Below are 19,382 nucleotides of genomic sequence, written 5' to 3'. Positions count from 1 at the left end.
CCCCCCCCCCCCCCCCGCCGGGTGCTTTGGGCCCGCCTGCCGCTACTCCTCGATGGAGTGTAGTTTTAAAAAGTGCTGGATTTTTTATAGTTCCATATTTATGAGGTTATATTGTAGTAATCATGTCGTACGTTCCTCCCAGAAAGGTACTGGCAGAAAGTGGAACACTGCAGTCTGTGATGTCTGCTGCCACGCAGAAAGCTAGAGTAGACTGAATCAAACTGAATATATGGGCATAGGCACAGATAGATAGAATCATGCACCCAGGCAAACAATCAGTTTATTCCTCCAGTTAGCCCACATGGTTGTTAAAGGAATACCAACTCTGTTATATGTATATCAGGGGTTTTCAACCTTTTTGGATCAGTGTAGATCCGGTGGCTGGACGTGGAGTGGGGGAAGTGGTGGCATGCGGCCAAATGCGGAGTGGCAGCAGCCACCACGTGCGAGCTTCCCCTGCCCTGCATGGTCCAGCCAAGTGGGTGGCGCCTGCCCAGCAGTGTGGGATGGTGCGTGGTGGTGCTTTATCCCCGTCCGCTTGTGTGTACTCCCTAGGGCCTTCTCAAGTACCCTCAGAGGTACGCATATGCCCAATTGATAACTCCTGGTGTAGATACAGATCATATATCTTTATCTGGTTTAAAATTCAAGTACAGTGTAGAGAGGGCCTATGGAAACACATGAGGCCACAGTTTTGTTACAAGAGATGTCAGTATATATGAGAATTACCTGGTATTTTTCATCAGTAGTTTCTGCCAAACAAGTAATTTCTGCAGGATAATTTTAATATTTCCAAATACCCCTGGTTTTGTATTTTATGTTGGAAAAAAATGAAATTGAACAGTAAGTTTTAGGTTGGAGCGACTTTCAGACTTTCTTTCTGTTGAACTGACCTGAAAATGTTTCACTTTGAATCGGTTCAACAAAATATTAAACTGCACTTCCTAATTGATACACTGTCTTGTGAGAGTTGTAGTATTCCTCGACTCCTTTCTTCTGTCTGGGTTCTGTGGAGGGAAACATCTCTCCTGATGCAACACAAATCCCCATCTGACCAAGCTGCATGCTGTATCTAGGTAGTCACACTACTCTTTTCAGCAGAAAGGATACTGGTTTGTACGGGAGAGTGGAGACATCAGTTTCATGAACTGCAGCTTCTGTGAGACACTAGATTTGTCTATAACATCAGTACAATAAGAATAGGGCTGAATCTGCATCTATGTTCATGACCCAGGAATTTGCTAGTGTAGCTGCCTTAGACCTGAGAAAGTTTCCTGGGGGTAAGCCAGGAGCAGCTAGACCGGCAGACTTCCAGGTCTGAAGCGTTCCTGTTCGCTTAGTTTTTGCTGGGACCTGCCACTACAGTGGTATAGATGGGCCAATGTATCACAGTAAATAAATGCAGTTTAATGTTTCATGAAGTGTTTTTTGTCAGTTTAGCAAACGGACATAAAGCATTTCTATTTTAGGGTTGTCAAATGTTGAATATGCTGAAGCAAAATGTTTTGATATTTTTTAAATCATTTCTTTTTCAGAAATGAGATTGTCTTACAACATGACTGCGAAGAGCTGAGTTAGTTAACTTAATCTTCCACATGACCTGGCAACCACAGTAGATAAGGCCAAGTCCTGTTCAGTATTTCTTTATGATTTTTGGAACTGTTTACCATTTGTTTGTACAGTGCCTGGTACAATGGGAACCACCCTTGGTTTAGGCCTCCAGATGCTATCAGAATATATGTTAGATAATAATAAGTCAAATCAGTGAATCATAGCAAATCATAGTCCCAGTAGGGTTTAATCATAAAATGACACAGTTTTGATTTGTTCTTGTCTACACCTACTATAAAGTCATAGACAGCATCATGATAACTAGTTTATCTCCTTGGTCTTATTTAACATAATACAGTTTTGTAGTAAAGAAAAATCAAAGGAAAGATTCCATTTTATTCCTAGTTGGCTTAGCTGATGCAAAAAGGTTTACTTCCCACTTCCTGTGCTAGATTTGTATAGTCTTTGAAGACTGCATTTAGGGGCACAAATTTACTTGTAGTATCTTTTTTGTTGTTATAGTTAGGATCATCTTTTGCCCAGTCTTTTAGTTGCTTTTAAAAATTGTCACATAATTCTGAAGAACACAAATGACTCTCATGTACATTTTCATATAATTTATACCAAACAGATTGGCTGGTACTTTTTAAGGATGTGAGATAAATGTAATTTAATAAGTTGTAGATATGGTGTTATGATTTACAATCATAGACTTGCAGAACAAATGATATGTAGTCTTTTTAGTCCACTGTTATAAAACTAAAACAAGAAAACTTTAAATCTGAAATGAGCAGTTTCTCTACTACGTAAGGATTTTGATCTTCCAGCTATTATTCACATACAATATGATTTTACAAGTCTCTCACTTCTTGATATCATTTAACTGCTTTGTCTTTACAGACACATTTTCTTCAAGTTGTTAATATAGCTATTGTGCAGCCATTAATAAGTAAGCATAATAATAAAGAAATACAGCACCATTTAATGATGAAAATAGTTTAAAACCCTTAAGAGTCTTATATTTGTTAATATAGCACAGCTCTATATTATGAGTTACTACATATTATTAAAATAACTTTCTGTAGTTATTCCATGAAAATATATAACTTTCAGCCTATGAAAGGGTATAGTCCTTAGTGTAATAAAGAAATAGAACTGCACGAATACTTGGCATGTGAAAATACAATTACAGAAACAAATCCTGTTAACCACCATCATTCACTGGGCATGTCTACAGAAGATGCTTAATGTGCAGTAGCCTAATAACACTGCACAGTACTGTGCAGAGCAAAAACGGTGCTATTAGACCACTGCACAGTAAGCATCACTAAAAACCGCACGCTGGTGCTACTGTGCAGTAAATGTAGTTCCTGCACATTGCTTCTCGGCCTCTTGTTGGCTCAGATCAAGTGTAGTACTTCATTAAGCAAGTATTAAACTAAACGCTCAGTAACTACTGCGCATTAATTAATGTGTAGATGCTCCCACAAAGTCCTAGGAACATTGCATCAGTTCCTGGACAAGTTATGCCAGTGTTTTTGCCCTGGAACAGAAATTTCCTGGGATTGGTGTGTACACATATCACCCTTCTCATCAGGGTGTAGTGAGTGTCTGAAAGTATTGCTGCTTTTCTGCCATTGATTCAGTGATACAATCTCAGGATAACTGTTCAGACACACTTTCCTGTGTCCCAGGGTAAACAGCACTTTTCACATGAACCTTTTAAGGATATATCCTGAGACAACGGACATGTATGTCTGAACAGTTGCTCTTTTGTCTTGGAATAAAACATTTTTTCCCAGGACAAATGTGACATTTGTAGGTGTGTCTACATGTGCATTTGATGTGGGAGCAGTTTACTTGCAAGTAAACAACTCACGAGTAAACACTCCTGGGCAGGTGTCTACACGTGCTTGAGCTGGGAGATAAGGATCTCTCAGCGCTGGCCTCACAGACACAGAGCTGGCACTGGGAGATAAGGATCTCCCTCCCTCCCTGATAGCGGTGGGGAAGTGGCGGCTGGGAGATAAGGATCTCCCAGGCCCTGCTCCCCAACTACAATCTCAGAGGAGGCCTTTGAGCTCCCTGCTGTTGGGGCAGGGGGACGTAGTCCCTGCCCAGGCTCTGGTGGCAGAGCCTGGCAGCTCCTGGGGGCAGAGAACAATCTCCTGCCCCTTGGTGGTTGGCTGACTGGGAGCAGATTTGCTCCCAGTCAGGCATCCACACAAGTGCTACTGTGCAGTAAGTAATCAGAAGTAAATTTGCTATTTGCACTTGCAGGTAGCAAATTTACTTACAATTAGCAAGGTGTATTGCACAGTAATCTGTATGTGTGTACACATTTACTGCATAGTAAGCTATGCTACTGTGCAGTAAAGCATCTCGTGTAGACGTACTTTGTTTGTAGCCCTGTTGACTTCAGTAGGACTTATTTGTGTAAATTAAATGAATGAGTTTAGCTTCTAGATAAAACATTTGTTTTCTTACAATAAAATCAAAGATATCTTTTACTCTGTTTTAAATAGAAAAGATGAATGTGCATCTCTGAAGAAAGAGAGTTTGCTTGAAAAGTTATTTGCAGTTAAGTTACATTCCGTTATGCATGGAGTTCTTTCCTTAATCAACAATTTCTAAGATACTGTTCCTGAAGTTCTCCTAAATCCAAACCCATTAAAAGGGGCCAGAATACCAGCTTCCCTAGTGGTATAGCCATGTAATACAACCAATTTATGAATATCAGTAAAAATATTAAACAAACTTCTGATGTTTCTTAACCTAATATGTCTTTCAATGAACTCTTACTAGGAAGGGGTTATATTAAAGCCATGTGTAATTTTGACTCCAGTGGAATTACACCAGGTGTGGCTTCAAACCAATTTCTGCTTAATTCAGTACAAAGTCAATGGATTTTAACAATTAAAACTGTCTAGAATTGATGTTGCCAATCAAGCCAGATAGCTCACACATTTTAAGACCAACCTTTTTGTTTCAGGTAGTCGGGAGTCTGCCTTTGTCTATGCTATCTCCTCTGCTGGAGTTGTTTTTGCTATCACAAGGGCATGTAGTCAAGGAGAATTAAAATCATGCTCCTGTGATCCTAAGAAGAAAGGGTCTGCCAAGGACAACAAAGGCCATTTTGATTGGGGTGGTTGCAGTGATAACATTGACTATGGCGTCAAATTTGCCAGAGCATTTGTAGATGCCAAAGAAAGGAAAGGAAAAGATGCCAGAGCATTAATGAACCTTCACAACAACAGAGCTGGAAGGAAGGTGGGTGTGTTACTGGTTGCTTATGGTAAGTGTTTTTTTTCTCCTAAATGTCCTAATAATGTTTACCATGTTTACAGAAGGGGACTTGCGTCATTCTGGAGCTATTAACCTTTGACTCTCATTGACATTTTTCAACAATGCGCTTAGGACAAATTTTTCCCCTATGAAGAGGTACAGCACAAGTTATTTGGCATCTTTTCCATCCACCTAAGGCCTCAGTCCTGCAAGGATTAATAAATATACTTTATGAGTATAAATTAATATAAAGAATGAAAACCTGTGAACCTCTGAAAAGAGTACACTGAAGGGCAGGCTCAGCTGAAAAAGAGCAAATTCTTCTACCCAGTAAGGAAATAAAGCAGTACAGTGCATGTAATGTATATAATAAACCTGCAGAGAAGATCGGAGAGGATGAAATATACTTCACTCATAAGAAATATAGAACAATTAAAAAACAAATCACAACAAATTGCACTCAATTAATTCAAAGGATATATGACCAAGTGTTTATAAACACTGTATTAAAATATGGGTAATATTTTTTATGTGGAAAAATAACATCTCTATTCATGTAGATGGTAAAATAGATATAACTGTTAGGTATGTTGTCTACTGCTTGTGCACTGGGTTGGAAAATATATACCCTGACCTTTTGCTTTGGCATTTATAGGGTGTATATATAAAGAATGAGTATGCTATATGTTACTGGAGTGTGCTGCTTAATTGGTCAAGAGTGATACTAGGTTCCTTTATATGCCTAGCTTCTGAAAAGATTCAGAACGCCCCATTTCAATATATGCTTCTTATACTAGAATAGGACTTGTTTGTTTAAATGAAGACTTGAGAAGTTTTTGTTGAAGAACCTTTCTTTTAGAATGCATATCATGTAGAAAACGGATTTTTCATAGTCTGTGATTTAAAAAAAGTTGGGTCGAACTTGATCTGCTCAGGTCCCTTCTGACCCTACCAGCCATGAAAGTATGAAAATAATCCCCTAAAAATCCTACACATTTATTTTATAAAGAACCCCAATGTGTATAAGAACAATCTATCTAATTCTAATCCTTCCTTTAGTTAATTGTGATGTAAGTGGATGATCCTCCAGGTTAGACTGATTTGCTTTGCTAACCCTCCCCCTACATCCTAGTTTCATAAAGACATAACCAAAGCATTTTTTTAATGAGATGAGGTTATGCATCTTAGTGAAAAGAGTGCTATTACAGTTGGCTTTGTGCTTTTGACTCAATATGTAACAAAGCTCATGACTTTAGCTGGGTGAAAGTTTCTTGGCACAGAGCACTCCCTACAGTGTTTGAATATCTTATTAACTTTTTAAAAATGTAAATACCTGTTAACACTGGTATGGAAAAACAGTTGATTGGGATCTTGAAATAAATTAGCATATCTAGGAGGCAAGTGGGTTTGAGGCTTAAAGTCAATGAAGGGACTTCATTAACAATGCGTTTACATGACACAGCACATGGCTGTGCAGAGATACCCAAGGTAGCTCATGTACAGGAGTCTGCATGGCACAAGGCAACATGGTGCAGAAATACCCAAGTTAGTGTTGCACACGATAGCACCAGAACTGGGATCAGTCTAGTTGTGTTACTATATACTAGGTGCTTGTCATAGAGCTAAGCACCGGCTGGATAGAGTAAACACAAAGATAGCTTGGGGATTGTCTTTCACCATATAGGCATATGTCTTGCATTAAAATTAGCCAAGAAATCATTGAGTTATAAAACAATTCCTATGCACTTAGCCCCTGCTCTTTAGAAAGGATATTCATTTTGCCTTCAGAGTTTAGTAGGTTAGATTTACAGTTTAGTGCCTTTCACTACCTGAATGCACCCACAAATCTGACAGCTAGATGATATAAATTGTGCCCACAGTTATTTTTCATCTGAAATCAAGAGTACAGGTCACAGTCCTTGTCAAAATTAGGCCAGTAATTAAGTTCATTGCTGAATTGAGGTCTTGTTTTGCAGTCATAAGTTCATCACCCAAAATGGGGCTGTGAGAATGTCAGTGACTAGTTAACAGCAAAGTAACCTAATAAATTGTTTACCAGTCAGAGATGAAAAGCAAAATTGTTGGTCTTTTCTTGGACTTTCTAATACACTATAACCTCATTACAAAATACTTGGTTCAAAAGGGCTACTCCACCATACTCCTGTTCCATTCCCATTGGCGTGGAACTTTTGCCTGAAATGCACTCTAATGTGCAATATTTCATGAACACTGAAAGTAGACTTCCAGAGATATAATGCCTTGAGATCAAATGTCTTCACTCTGGAACAAATCAATAATAAACAGTTTATGGTTCAATACTATCCATATAAATGTCTTTCATACTTGCCATGAACCAGATGATGTTTAAACACTATCTTCACTTATTTAAAGATTGAATAAAGTCTTCAAGTACAAGTAAAAATGTAAAAATGTAAAAGTACAAGTAAAAAAAATGGTAAAAAGTTTAAAAATAGGTATTTTGCAAGTATCTTGCTTAAAAATGTTATGTAGGTAAAAACAACTAGTTCAAATCTGTTGTTATTTGGTGATAGAATATGCTTCATATTGTCTGTGTAAAGAATAATAGGAAACTAAGTGAATTTCTAAATGCAGATAGGTATTCAGAAATCATGGGCAGTTTTGATTGAGGAACAGGGCACAATTATTGCAAAAATGCCATATTAAATTACGACCCACTTTTGTATTGACATTTTGGTGGAAAAAATTACTTAAGGTGAAAAATTCCATAGTTTTGTTACCTAATTATGGCAAAGGCACTATCAACAATTGGCAACCTTATAAAATTGAAATAGACAGGTTTGGTGAAAACTCAAAGTGAATGTCAGCAGAGCTGTAGCATTTCCCTAAACAAGAGGCCCAAATCTTTCCTTGCGTGCACATGTGCATTCTACTAACTTCAAGATGTTTGTGTTCTATCATCATAAGTTAATATCCATCCCATATCTCATGGACCTGGTGAGGAAGGAAGTGATTTCTCTGCTGTTGTATGGATCTTCAGGAAGACTGGAAACAGAGGCAGGGATGAAAATACCAGTGAAAAAGGTTGTCTGCATACTTGAGTCAACTGAGCAGACTAGACTAACCTTTTGAGGATGACTCATTGCTACCAGTGGGTGTCACCACAGACCATGATTTCAGGACCCAGTTCAAAGATGAGACTGTTGGATCAATGGAAAGGGAATGAAAAGCATAAATTCAGAGTAACCTCCTTTATTTGTTTTACCTGTTTATTTCACTGTGTTTTCTGGCAGGCTGTAAAGAAGTTTTTGAAACAGGAGTGCAAGTGTCATGGCGTGAGTGGATCTTGTACTCTAAGAACTTGCTGGCTGGCCATGGCAGACTTTAGGAAAACAGGAGATTATCTGTGGAAGAAATACGAAGGAGCAATTCAGGTGGTCATGAATCAAGATGGCACTGGGTTCACGGTGGCTAACAAGAGATTTAAGAGGCCCACCAAGAATGATCTAGTATACTTTGAGAGTTCTCCAGACTACTGCATCAGAGATAGGGATATAGGTAAGCTTGAATCACCACATGCACATGGTTTTATTTCAGTTATAGTTGGAAGATAACAAGTGATCATCAGTGTACAGTGGGTGTGGGTGTATAAAATCCATGAATCTGGGCTGAACAAAACAATAGGCTTTCCCTTTTTCCTTGAGTTTTGATTAATGCTTGAAATACAACTTTGTATGTGAATGGAAGATAATACAACTTCTATACTAACAAAATCCGTGACCTACACCAATACTGTACAAATTTCAGTAGATTTGGGGCAATAAGAACACTAATTTTTACTTAGTCTCTCAACATGGGCTTAAACTAACACGATACTACCTGCTTCATCGGTGTTATTATCATCTCCCGCATACACTAGTTGAACTGTGGTGTACTTATTACTTTTCCTTTCATGATCACAAATCTGTATCAGTGGTTCCTAATCATTTTGGATGACTGGGGTCTCTCCGTGCACTATGCATTCTCTCTTGTGCTTCAGGTGAGTGGATTCTAATCTGCAAGAGGGCTTGGACTCCAAAACACATGCCTGCTGGGCTTGGAAAATTTCCCAGCTCCTCTGTGGGTCAGAGAATGCTCAACTGAACAAGAGGGAGGCAATGGTTGTGAACCATGGCACAGCAACAGAGGCTCCTCACTGAGGCAAAGAGGAGACGTGTAGAAGACATCAAAGTGAGCAAGAAGTGCCAGCAAAATATTACATGCTTTCATAGAAGCTTTGGGTGGGAAGGGACATCCAGAGTCATCTAGTCCAACCCTTCACAAATGCAGGACGTATTATTCCTAAACCATCCCAAATAAATACTTATCTAGCTACTTCTTGAAAACCCCCAAGAAAATAGACTCCACAACTTCCCTTGTTTCACTGTCCTACCATTCTTACAGTTAGGAAATTTCTTGATTTAATTTAAGTCTACTTTGCTGTAGCGTAAAGTCATATGCTGGGTTCGGCTCATTCTGGTTTGCATGCCAGAAAATGGGACTCTGAAGAATAAAAAAACAAAACAGGAAGAAAGTCCAGTGAAAAATGAAGTAGAAACCATTTCTCCTATAAGTATGCAGGTGTATTAAAAAGCCCAGTACTCTAGATCTAGTAGACATACCTGCTTCCTCAGGGCAGCATTAGCTATTTTTCTATAAATAAAAAATTCCAGTATCTTTTGATATCTTCTGTTTGCTGACTGCTAACACTAGGCATGTTTGCTATGCAGAAAATGTTGCAAACAAAGTGACCTTGGTGGCACTATACTAAGTGTTTCTCATCTCAAAGTTCAGCACTTTTCTCCATAGGTGGAATTCACAACCAAAGTCAGGCACCTCAATTCCTTACATTTTTAAGGGAGATACTGAGGTACCCTGGAATGGGATTCACACTGTTCAGAAAGGGTATATGCCTGAAATCCTTTTCCTTTTGTGGATTTAGGCACTTAACTCAGGGCTGTTGGAAGGCGCTTCTGTGAAATTGGGCTTCACAGGCTGAATCTTCCTTTTAGACTTAAGTCATCCTTTCTCATACAGGTAGTTGGTCCTCTCCTTTCTTTAAAACCCAGCTCTCTTTTAAAACCCCAAGATGGGGAGTTGCCTTTTACATCATAGCTTCATGGTTAGAACACACACCCAGGAAGTGGGAATGTCTGGCACTAGGTCATCTTCAATCCGACCTCCAAACTTACTTCTCCCCCCTCCCTGCTGGCTATAGGTTAGGTTGAGCTCTGGGTCCTCTCCTGTGCTGGGTCACTGTTCAGAAAGGAAGGCAAGTCTTACAGAGCCAGAGAGAGAGGTTTTAAAGGTGTAAATGTACATGAAATTCAACATTAATCAAAGATGCAAAGTATGACTGGTCATCCATTACCATATTAAGAAGGTTCTTGAGCAGCGCATACTATTTCTTGGTGTGACAGTAAAAAGGGAGGTGGATTGAATAATGCTGTACCACAATGTAATTACAACAGGAAGGCTATCCTATCACAATTAGACTAGAATGTTAGATTCATAAATAGCAATGTGAACCAGGGGGTCTAGTAAAGGGAAGTGCGATTCATATCTTCTGGACAGCTCTGCATATTTACAAATTAAAGTTTACGTTAAATAAACGTTGTAAAACTGCACTTAAGTGAGAATTGTATATGAAACTCTAGTCTCAATGAAGCTGATAAGTTCAGTAGAACTTAGGTTGCACCCAGTATGCTTAAAATATTAAGCCTTTCTGATCAAATGACTGAGTCAAGTCATTTCAAATGTTACCTAGTAGCCTTTGCCAGTTGTGCTTTGTAGTACTGTACATGTTCAAGTCCATTATATTCCCTGACAATAACTAGGGGTGTCAAGCCTAGTATTTCCATTTAGATGAATGCATGGACATGTTGTAGGGTTGTTGGTTTTAGCCATGTTGGTCTAAGGACATAGGCAGACTCTATGGCTGAAGAAGGATGTTTGTGCCTGAAAGCTTGCAAAGAACAATTTTACCAACTATTTAGTTGGTCTAATAAAATATATCTCATCTTGCCTGGAACTTTGTCTGGATATGTGGCATTTTGCAGAAACTGACTTCAGAGTCTAGGGTTACTGGGCACCTTTATCTTTTAAGGGTGCACCTTTCATTATAAATTCTGAGTGTTTTGCCCTGAAAGGAGAGGCCTCTACCCAAACATTTTTGTGTGAAAGTGATGTTTTATAATCTCTTCTAATAAGTGTACTGTAGTGTAATACCTTTGTAATCTGTGCAGTGTAATCTGAGGCATGTTATCTCAGAGGAGATATTTTTCACTGCTGAAGTATTCTCTTCACTTGCTTGACTCTGTCAAGTCTGTGTAGAGAATGTAGAAACTGACATGTGCTTTAGTTTAGTCTTGAGATAACATTTCAAATGGAGAATTTCTAGCCACACTGGGTTTCTGAGATTGTACCTTTTTAAGAGTAGATTTTTGGCGGGTGGTAGCAAATCTTTAATGTAATAATGTATGCAGGTCAGCTCCGTGAAATTCTGTCTACTTATTCCAGTGATGCAAAAGAACCAATCAAATAAACCAACCAAAAAAGGATGCGACTTTGACAGAGATGATAGAAACAGATTAACAGAATATTTTTCATTATTAAGTACACTTCTCTTGGTTGCATACTGTTGAAAAGCTGCCCTGTGAACTTGGGAGTGGATGGAGTGGCAGACCAGCTATAGAAATATTACTGCTAACCACATATCCTGTCATAGTGCTTCATTGTGTCCCTAAAATCTGGTTTCCTTTGTCTTTCTCCAAGGAGTTCAAACAGTTTGGAATCTGGAAAGATAACCTGAAGGTTTCTACCATTTCTCTGCTTACCCTTCTCAAAACTACCACTTTATGAAGATGGGATGCCCAGAAATTGACTGCTGTAGATTAAACTAGAGACTTCCAGAGCTGGACTTGTAACCTTGTTGAAGTTCCCTTTCTGGAGTTGTGCAAGAGATTGTCTCTAATTGACCCATTTCTAAATAGTTTGTTTGTTTGGGCTGGGGAGTCAGAGGTGGCTGGATGTGAATGTTAGTCACATTACTTCTTGTGTGCTGTTGTGTATAGACCAGGGGTAGGCAACCCCCCAGCACATGTGCCAGAGTGTGGTGTACACAGGCATTTTGGTTGGCATGTGCACTTTGGGGAAGGGACTGGAGCTGTACTGCCACAACAAGGATTGGATCCCTCACAGTTCCCCTGCCATCCAGCCCTGGCATGCCAGCTGCTTACAAGTCAAGGTTGTGGGTGTTTTAGGCACTCTGCCCAAAAATGTTGCCGACCCCTGGTATAGACAGTGGTATGCCTTAACCAGACTAGTCTGTTCAGCATTCTAGGCTCTGGCAGACCATGACTGACTGACTGCTTGGGCAAAAGAGTTAGACTTACAGGCTGTGTAGATGTGTGGGGCTTGGGCACTGAGAGGGGCATGTAATACGTATTGATCAGTGGATTAGAAATTCTCAATAGTTTTATTCTGTTTAAGGTTAACTAATAGGGCTACATTTTAGGGACCTTTCCATGTTCATATCTACATTACTGTCATGAAGGGTTTTAGCTTCTCTTCTGGCTTTTTTCCTGTTTGGCAGTCAGCCATAATTGATTGTACTGTAGTTGAACAGCAGGCAGCTGTGCATATTCACATGACTGGCACTTTACAAAATACTATGCCAGTACTGCACCATTCTTCCTAGAAGTAACATGTGAGCCAGTGTTTACAGAAATCACAGTATCACAGGTGTTATCAGCAAGGTGGTTGGCACTGGGGGAACCTAGTAGCATACACTCCATTTATCTAATGTTAATGAAACACCAGAGGACTTCTTTAAAAAAAGATGTAGAATGGGAATTTCAAAACTGCCCAGCATTCATTCAGCCCTCCTCCTATCAAAACCAAAACACATTTTATTATTTTTTACTTCAATGAGGGGAGTGTTAGGACAACACAGAAAATCCCATCATGACCCTCTTACAAATTCTGATACCCTTTCTTTATTTTCTTACCCATGCCAGAATGAGTAAAGATATCAGAGAGCAGCCTGGACAATGAACCCTTAGTAGCCATGCACAGCATGGAAGGGAAAAAATAGTGACTCAGAGGTTATGTAAATGACACTTCATTGCTTAAAACTACATGCTGCCCTTCCCCAGCTTTACTACCCAGTATTTTCTGAGCAAGCCACATTCATCAGCTTCAAATACAGTTTCATTTTACAAATGTGTATATTTGTAGTCCTAAATTTAGTCAAAACAGCCACTGTAGGACTCTCCTAGTGGGGTAATAAAATGATACAATTAACTGGATGGTGCTAGGGAAGGTTAGGATTGAGGGCAAGGACAGTTTATTCGCATACATAGATATATATTGGTGTCAGGAAAGTTCCTGAGGTCTACTGAGGGCCAGGATACATTAGCGCCTCAGAAAGGGGTCCTAGAGAGGGGTGGGAACTAGCTTCTGCCTAAACTTTGCCTAGTGGTTACAGCACTGTTCTATGAAGTCAAAGAATTACAAGTTCAAACCATTTCTGGGGGTGGGGGGAGGACAGACTAGAACCCTTCTTCTGTTTCCTGGGCAAATGCCCCTAACCACTTAGCTATTGGAGCTAAAACATGGGAGGGGTCCTCTCTCTGAGGCAATTCATCACATGCTCATCTATGTTTCCTTTGGATATTTCACAGAATTATTTTTACTTTATTTTCCTCTGCCTCCACCAACCTACTTTAGCAATTTACTTAATTAGTTGGATTGAAAGAAGAATGTAGAAGTAAATCTTTGGGCCGTAAAGCAACAGTATATGTTTGCCTAACACCAGTAATTTAAGTGCATAACCTGTGCAGGAGAACCAGTTGTGATCTATGTATAAAGGATGTAACCCAGGTACAGTCACTGAGTCCAAATGTTTAAAAGTACACAGGGTGAAATCCTCACCCTACTGAAGTCAAGCATAAAATTTTTAGTGACATCAGTGATAGCAGGATTTTAGCCCTAGAATGCCAGAAAAATGCTAGCTACCTTTCAAATGTGCTAGGAATCTGAACAGTCTCTGGCACACTGGGGTAGGGATATCAACCTAAAAGACCTCCTTCACTTCTGTCCGACCTGCAGAAATTAAATATGGATGACCAGAGGACAAAGGCACACAGCAGACGGGAATGAATGAAGATAGTGGAGGCAGCCAAGGGCCTCTAGGACCTATAGTGCTAGCTAAAGCATTACTTAAAAAGTATGGCAGATTATAGTGGGTATGATTATATACAATGTAATGGGTTCTTTTGTTTTTGTTTAGTGTGTGTATTTTGGTTTATGTTCTTATGTTAGAAGAGTTACGCTGAAAATGTCTTCCTTATACTTGAACAGAGGTATGAGGCTTGTTTGTTCCACAGTCTTAGAAGGCACTGAATATGTGAAATGTGGGCCTTTTAACACTGCTGTACAAATACAAACCTTAGCTTTTAGTTTAACTTACTATTTAAACAATTGATGTTGCATCAAAAAGGTTTTAATGCATTTAACATACTCGTTTTAAAGGCAAATTCTAAAAGCCACAGCTACACCGCTGTATAGATTTAAGGCAGCGTATTTGCTAAGGATGCTTTCTCATAAAAAGTTCTTTGATATTAATGTCCTAAATCTTTAAGGTAGCATGGGCACTTTGATACCAATATTTATGATAGATATGCTTTTTTGCATAAAGTAGGTGCACACATATCAAGGAGTGTACACTTTTAGCTAAACCTCATTCAAGTTGTGAAGGGCAAACCATTTACCTTAGGCAGCACTTAAGCAATTTGTAGGAAGAACACAATAGAGTGCTTTCACAGATGTTTTGTGTGTTCATAGGCACCCCAATAGCTTGTTAGTGTAGGGCAGTGGTTCTTATATCAGGGTGACAAAGGGTGCTAGTCAATGTTAGCATTGTTAGATGTTTCAAATAGGAATCCATAGTATTAAAAACATTCTGACATATTGTGGTCTGAGTGCTTTACAACATAAAAATTGTTCTATTACTTTTCCACAGTCAAAAAAAACAAGTGAAAATTAGGAGCCACCTTTTTTTGGAGGGGTGCCTTGAGTCAAAATGGTTAAGAACCACTGGTGTAGAGGCCTTCACTCTACTTTCTGTGTAGCGAGAGAGGGCATGAAATCTGCAGTTAGAGATCTGGTGGCTGTAGCACATCATGCAACTGCAAGGAGGCCGGCCTCGAAAATAGGATAGAATGGTACTTGTGGAAAAGCAAGAGAGCTGCCCTGTTCAGTGAGTTTGGGTTAGGAGAATTCACCTCCCAAACCCTACCACTGTACCCTCCTGGGTCACTATGGTGCTATGTAAATGGAATGGATGTTGCTGTTAGAGAGGGGCCTTATACCTGTCACACTTCTGATTTTCTATTCAGATGCCCAATCACCAATTTTAAGTAATTTATAATTTTTTTACCCAGCCGATTGTCTTGATTTTACAAATGCTTCACAATGAGGGGGTTTACATGCCCTTTTCAAGAGTCAGCAGCTTTTTAGTTAGTGATTTGTTTAAAATAAACGAATGATCATGCGGTAAGAATTATTTTAAAGGGAGGTACTTGCAACTAACCCCTCTGAGTCTCACAGGACTGAGACAGCCCTTGAAGAGCTCTGGCTTAAATTTAAAAAAAAAATTTGTCTTTGGCCAAAAAAACAAATGTGAACCCATTTACCTCAACCTGATCCTATGGGTAATCTGGTCTTTGGCCTAAGCAGCATAGTTTAGTATACTATATTTTGGTTTCAGACTTTCTGTCATGGGATGAAGTCCTGTTCCCATTAAGTTCAGTTGGGTCAGGATTTCAGCTATGTTAAGTCTGTTAGAATTGGGTGTCTAAATGCTGCCAACATCTGGAAATCATACAGAGTCTTCATGTTGATGGGCACATACCTATACCTAAGCCAAGGAATGCTGTTATGCCTTCCAAAGGAAGCTCCTATACCTATTTGCAGCAATGCATAATGAATAGGACCTGACCTTATGTAAAGGTTGAACTGAAGTCTTCCTTCCATAGCAAGAAAACAAACAGCAGAACCCATCTCCACACAGGCTTAAGAGACAGACTGAGATGAATAGTCGATTTGCTTGTTCTCTGCTGAAAGAGTGATACCTGGCTGACAGCTGCATGACTCTGAGATGGTGTAAGCTATCAGGTATCCAGCTTTTTTGGGGGAAAATCACACAGAGCAACCAGAGCACGAAACAACTTGAAACCTAATCCAGATCACGGTTATTACAGATTAGTGTTCTAGACATGCTGCATTATATGGCCAAGATTTACTAGTTACTGTGCCCCATCCATGAGTTAAAATAGCATACAAAGCAAGGAGAACATATGGGCAGCAGTATAAGAAGCATATATAGGAGGAAAGGCAGAATTCAAAGCATGTTTTAAAAATGAGCACTATTTATATTCACTAGGGATTTGGTCTTGTAGTTTTTTTGTCTCAGCAGAATGTATATAATAGAATGTGTTTTATACATTATCAGATGTTGCATAAATGCCCAGATAGTTAATTTGCAGATTCTTCAATCATGCCAATGTGCATACTTGTGTGTTGAGATGAAAGGCAACCCTCTGTAGGTGCTAGTTTTATATTTAAGAGATGTGAGTTTGATTCTTTGCTCTGTAACCAACTTCCCATGTGACCTCAGGCAAGTTATCTAGAGTGAGGTTTTCTCAGGTATTCAGGTGTTGCGATACATACACATTAAGCACCCGGCTATGGGCATCTAGAATCCTCAGCAGTAAATTAAATACCCAGGTTCTAGCTGGGATGGGGCTAAGAGAAGTGGTGCCCACTTGGAAAAGTCTTAGCAGAGGTGCAGCCCCCACACACAGTCGTGTATCTGGGAGGAAAGCAAACAGGAATGGCCCCCAAGGAATGTGTGCCATGGGGCTGTTGCAGGCAGTGCATGGTGAGCCTGTCCCGCAGCTGCAGCAGCCCAAATACAAGCCCATGCTGCTATAGCAGGAGCTGCAGCAGTAATAGCTGCTACCAGAGTGCAAGGAACCAGAGCAGACAAGCCTCTACTGCCTCCTCCTTCTCCCCCCCGCCACTCTAAAGTGGTTAGCATAGTCTCTTTCCCCCTGCCCTAGACACTGAAAGATCCTGCTACACCTCTGCCAAAACTAAATATGTTGATTCAGATTAACAAAGTGAATAACCGGAAGTCTGAGTCAGTTACTGTTCTGCCAGTGAAAAGTAGAAACATTTCAGCAAAATGTTGCAGCAAAATAACTGTAAAAATGTTTCATACTACACAATTTGTCCCAAATATCATTTTGACAGAGAACACCTGGCTAACTGGATTGGAGAGGACTGTCTCCAAAGAGCGGGCAGAGGATTGTCAGGAAATGGATTACAGCTTCTGGACTGTGGTGGCCATCAGCACAGGCCTAGAGACAGAAATAGTTTCATAGCCTTGTTTCTTTTTGCCTCATGATCTTGTTTGGCTTGAAGTCCCTGTAAATTTGGTTGGCCGAATTTGCTAGAATCTGAGATTTCTTGGATCGATTAGCTATAATTCCTATTAGGGAATCTTAGTTTGTTATACAGACAAAGATGTATAGCACAGGCCAGATAATAATCTCCATTATGTCAGTGTAAATTTGGCCTGAATTGCACTGAAGTTACTCCTTTTTGTAACAGTGCATATAAGTCAGAATGTGGCTCTGTGTCTTTAAGGCTGGGTAACACTTCTGTCTTAGCATTATGTTCACTGAAGTGGACCATGCCTTCTTTTTCTGTTAGTCAGCAGGAGATATGAGCAAGGAGGGGAACTATGTGAATTCATCACTCCCCAGAAATGACCTTCTTTTTTAAGATTATATGACTGATCACATTCCATCAGGAGCTCACATCCTACCAGAATGACAGCAGTGGGCACCAGACTGCCCTGTCTAGAAAACTGGAGCTCTAAAATCTTTTGAATCCCAAACATGTCTGCCACAACTGGAAAAATAAGAAAATAAAGTCTATTCCAACATTCTGCTGATGAAAGCTCTGGAGAACTGAATCTACCCCTCCAATGCCTTAGGGAAAACAGCAGAGACAGTATGAGTCAATCAAAAGCCATTTTCCTATTACTAGGGAACTACTTAATTCACAATTTTGTGGGTTTTTTGGAAACCATGAGAAACGGTATTGTCCACAATCACCAGGAAATATTGCACTGGCCGCAACTGCCTGGGAAATCAACCTAACCCCCCAGGGTATTATTCATATAATATGCTGTTTTAGAATGTCCCCCAATGCGACAATCCCTGCAGCCATAGATCACGTGACTGAGAGTTACTGTCTGCTAGTGACAGAGACTAAGGGAAGGCACCAGTCAGTGAAGTGAAAATGTTTCTCAGCACCATCTTTTAATAAGTTAAATGCAATGCTGCAGTTTGAAGATGAGTGAATAGAAGATGTAAATGCCTCTGCCAATCAGCAGCGAGGGGCAGGGCCACCAGGAAACGCCTGCAAAATCGGCTCTTCATGCTGTAACCAAACTATGAAATCGCTTTGTCTCGCTGCGAGTTAAGTAGACCCCCCTACCTATTACATAAAAAGGTAAAATGTCTCAAAAAACTTCCTTACCTTTAAATGCTTTCCTACATGCTCAGCCTTGCTGCTGTTGTGCACACACTTGAAGCAGTCAAGATTACACTTGCCTTAGCAGTACCCAGCTTTTTCTCTATTTAGTTGAGGCCACTTACAAATCTGTTCTTGGCCTCCTTGCTTTTGTTCCACGTGCTGCATAGGATGACTGTCTTAGAGAGAGTCACGTTTTTTCCCCTTCTTCTTCCTTTGTAGCAATTTTTTCCCCTTTTCCTGGATTTGCTGAGTTGTTACTATGACTTCTTCACTTTCTCTAGGTTTCAAGCTGTACTCACCTTGTAACAGCACCACACTAGCATCCGAAGGATACGTTGAATATCTGGGCAAATTCCATGTACCCACTAATGTTCCATATGATGGTCCTTTACCTCCAGGGCTGAGCAAGTGAGAGGCCAGAGTTATGTATCTTCTGTCTCCCAAGTAAATCCATGTGATTTATCTGCAGTGCTGAACATCCTCTAGTACTGACTCCTCAGTGAAACTTCCCATCTCTTTGTTTCAGAGAAGCTCAGTGGAGTTGCCTATGGATAATTGGTCAGGAATGTATGTCAAGGAGAAAGGTTATAAGATAAAAAACATCAGTAAAATTAAGTCAGATACTGTAACTCCAAGCAGAAATTGGCCAAGCCTAGAGCCATGCAACTAATCCCCTCCTCCTTTGATGTACAAATTCAGCTTTGCAAAATCAAACCTGCTGTAATTTGAATAATGCTACCTTATTTTACATCTTTTTGTTGATTGACTCTGTGTTCTAAGTGATCTAATGTTGGAGAATCATTCTGCCTCTAGTCTTCTCCAGCAACAAAAAGTCTGATACACAGAAATTAACTTGCTGTCTTTTCCCTTCTCATTCAGCAGAGATATGCTCCTTGCCTTAATGTGATCTAGTGCTT

At 39.8% G+C, this 19,382-nt stretch overlaps 1 protein-coding gene across 2 annotated transcripts in view; it reads left to right on the top strand.

The window, feature by feature from the left end:
• The window catches only part of WNT2 (Wnt family member 2), a 31,908-nt gene that overhangs the window by 8,027 nt on the left and 4,499 nt on the right, over positions 1-19,382 (top strand). For both annotated transcript variants that reach the window (XM_025204167.1, XM_006023619.2), the window contains exons 3-4: positions 4,544-4,821; positions 8,109-8,373. In XM_025204167.1, the coding sequence (XP_025059952.1) occupies positions 4,544-4,821; positions 8,109-8,373 (543 nt within the window). The remainder of the gene's footprint in view (positions 1-4,543; positions 4,822-8,108; positions 8,374-19,382) is intronic.

Source organism: Alligator sinensis, unplaced genomic scaffold, assembly GCF_000455745.1.
Source record: "Alligator sinensis unplaced genomic scaffold, ASM45574v1 scaffold65_2, whole genome shotgun sequence".
Taxonomy (NCBI): Eukaryota; Metazoa; Chordata; order Crocodylia; family Alligatoridae; genus Alligator; species Alligator sinensis.
This window is presented reverse-complemented; position numbering and strand designations above follow the sequence as displayed.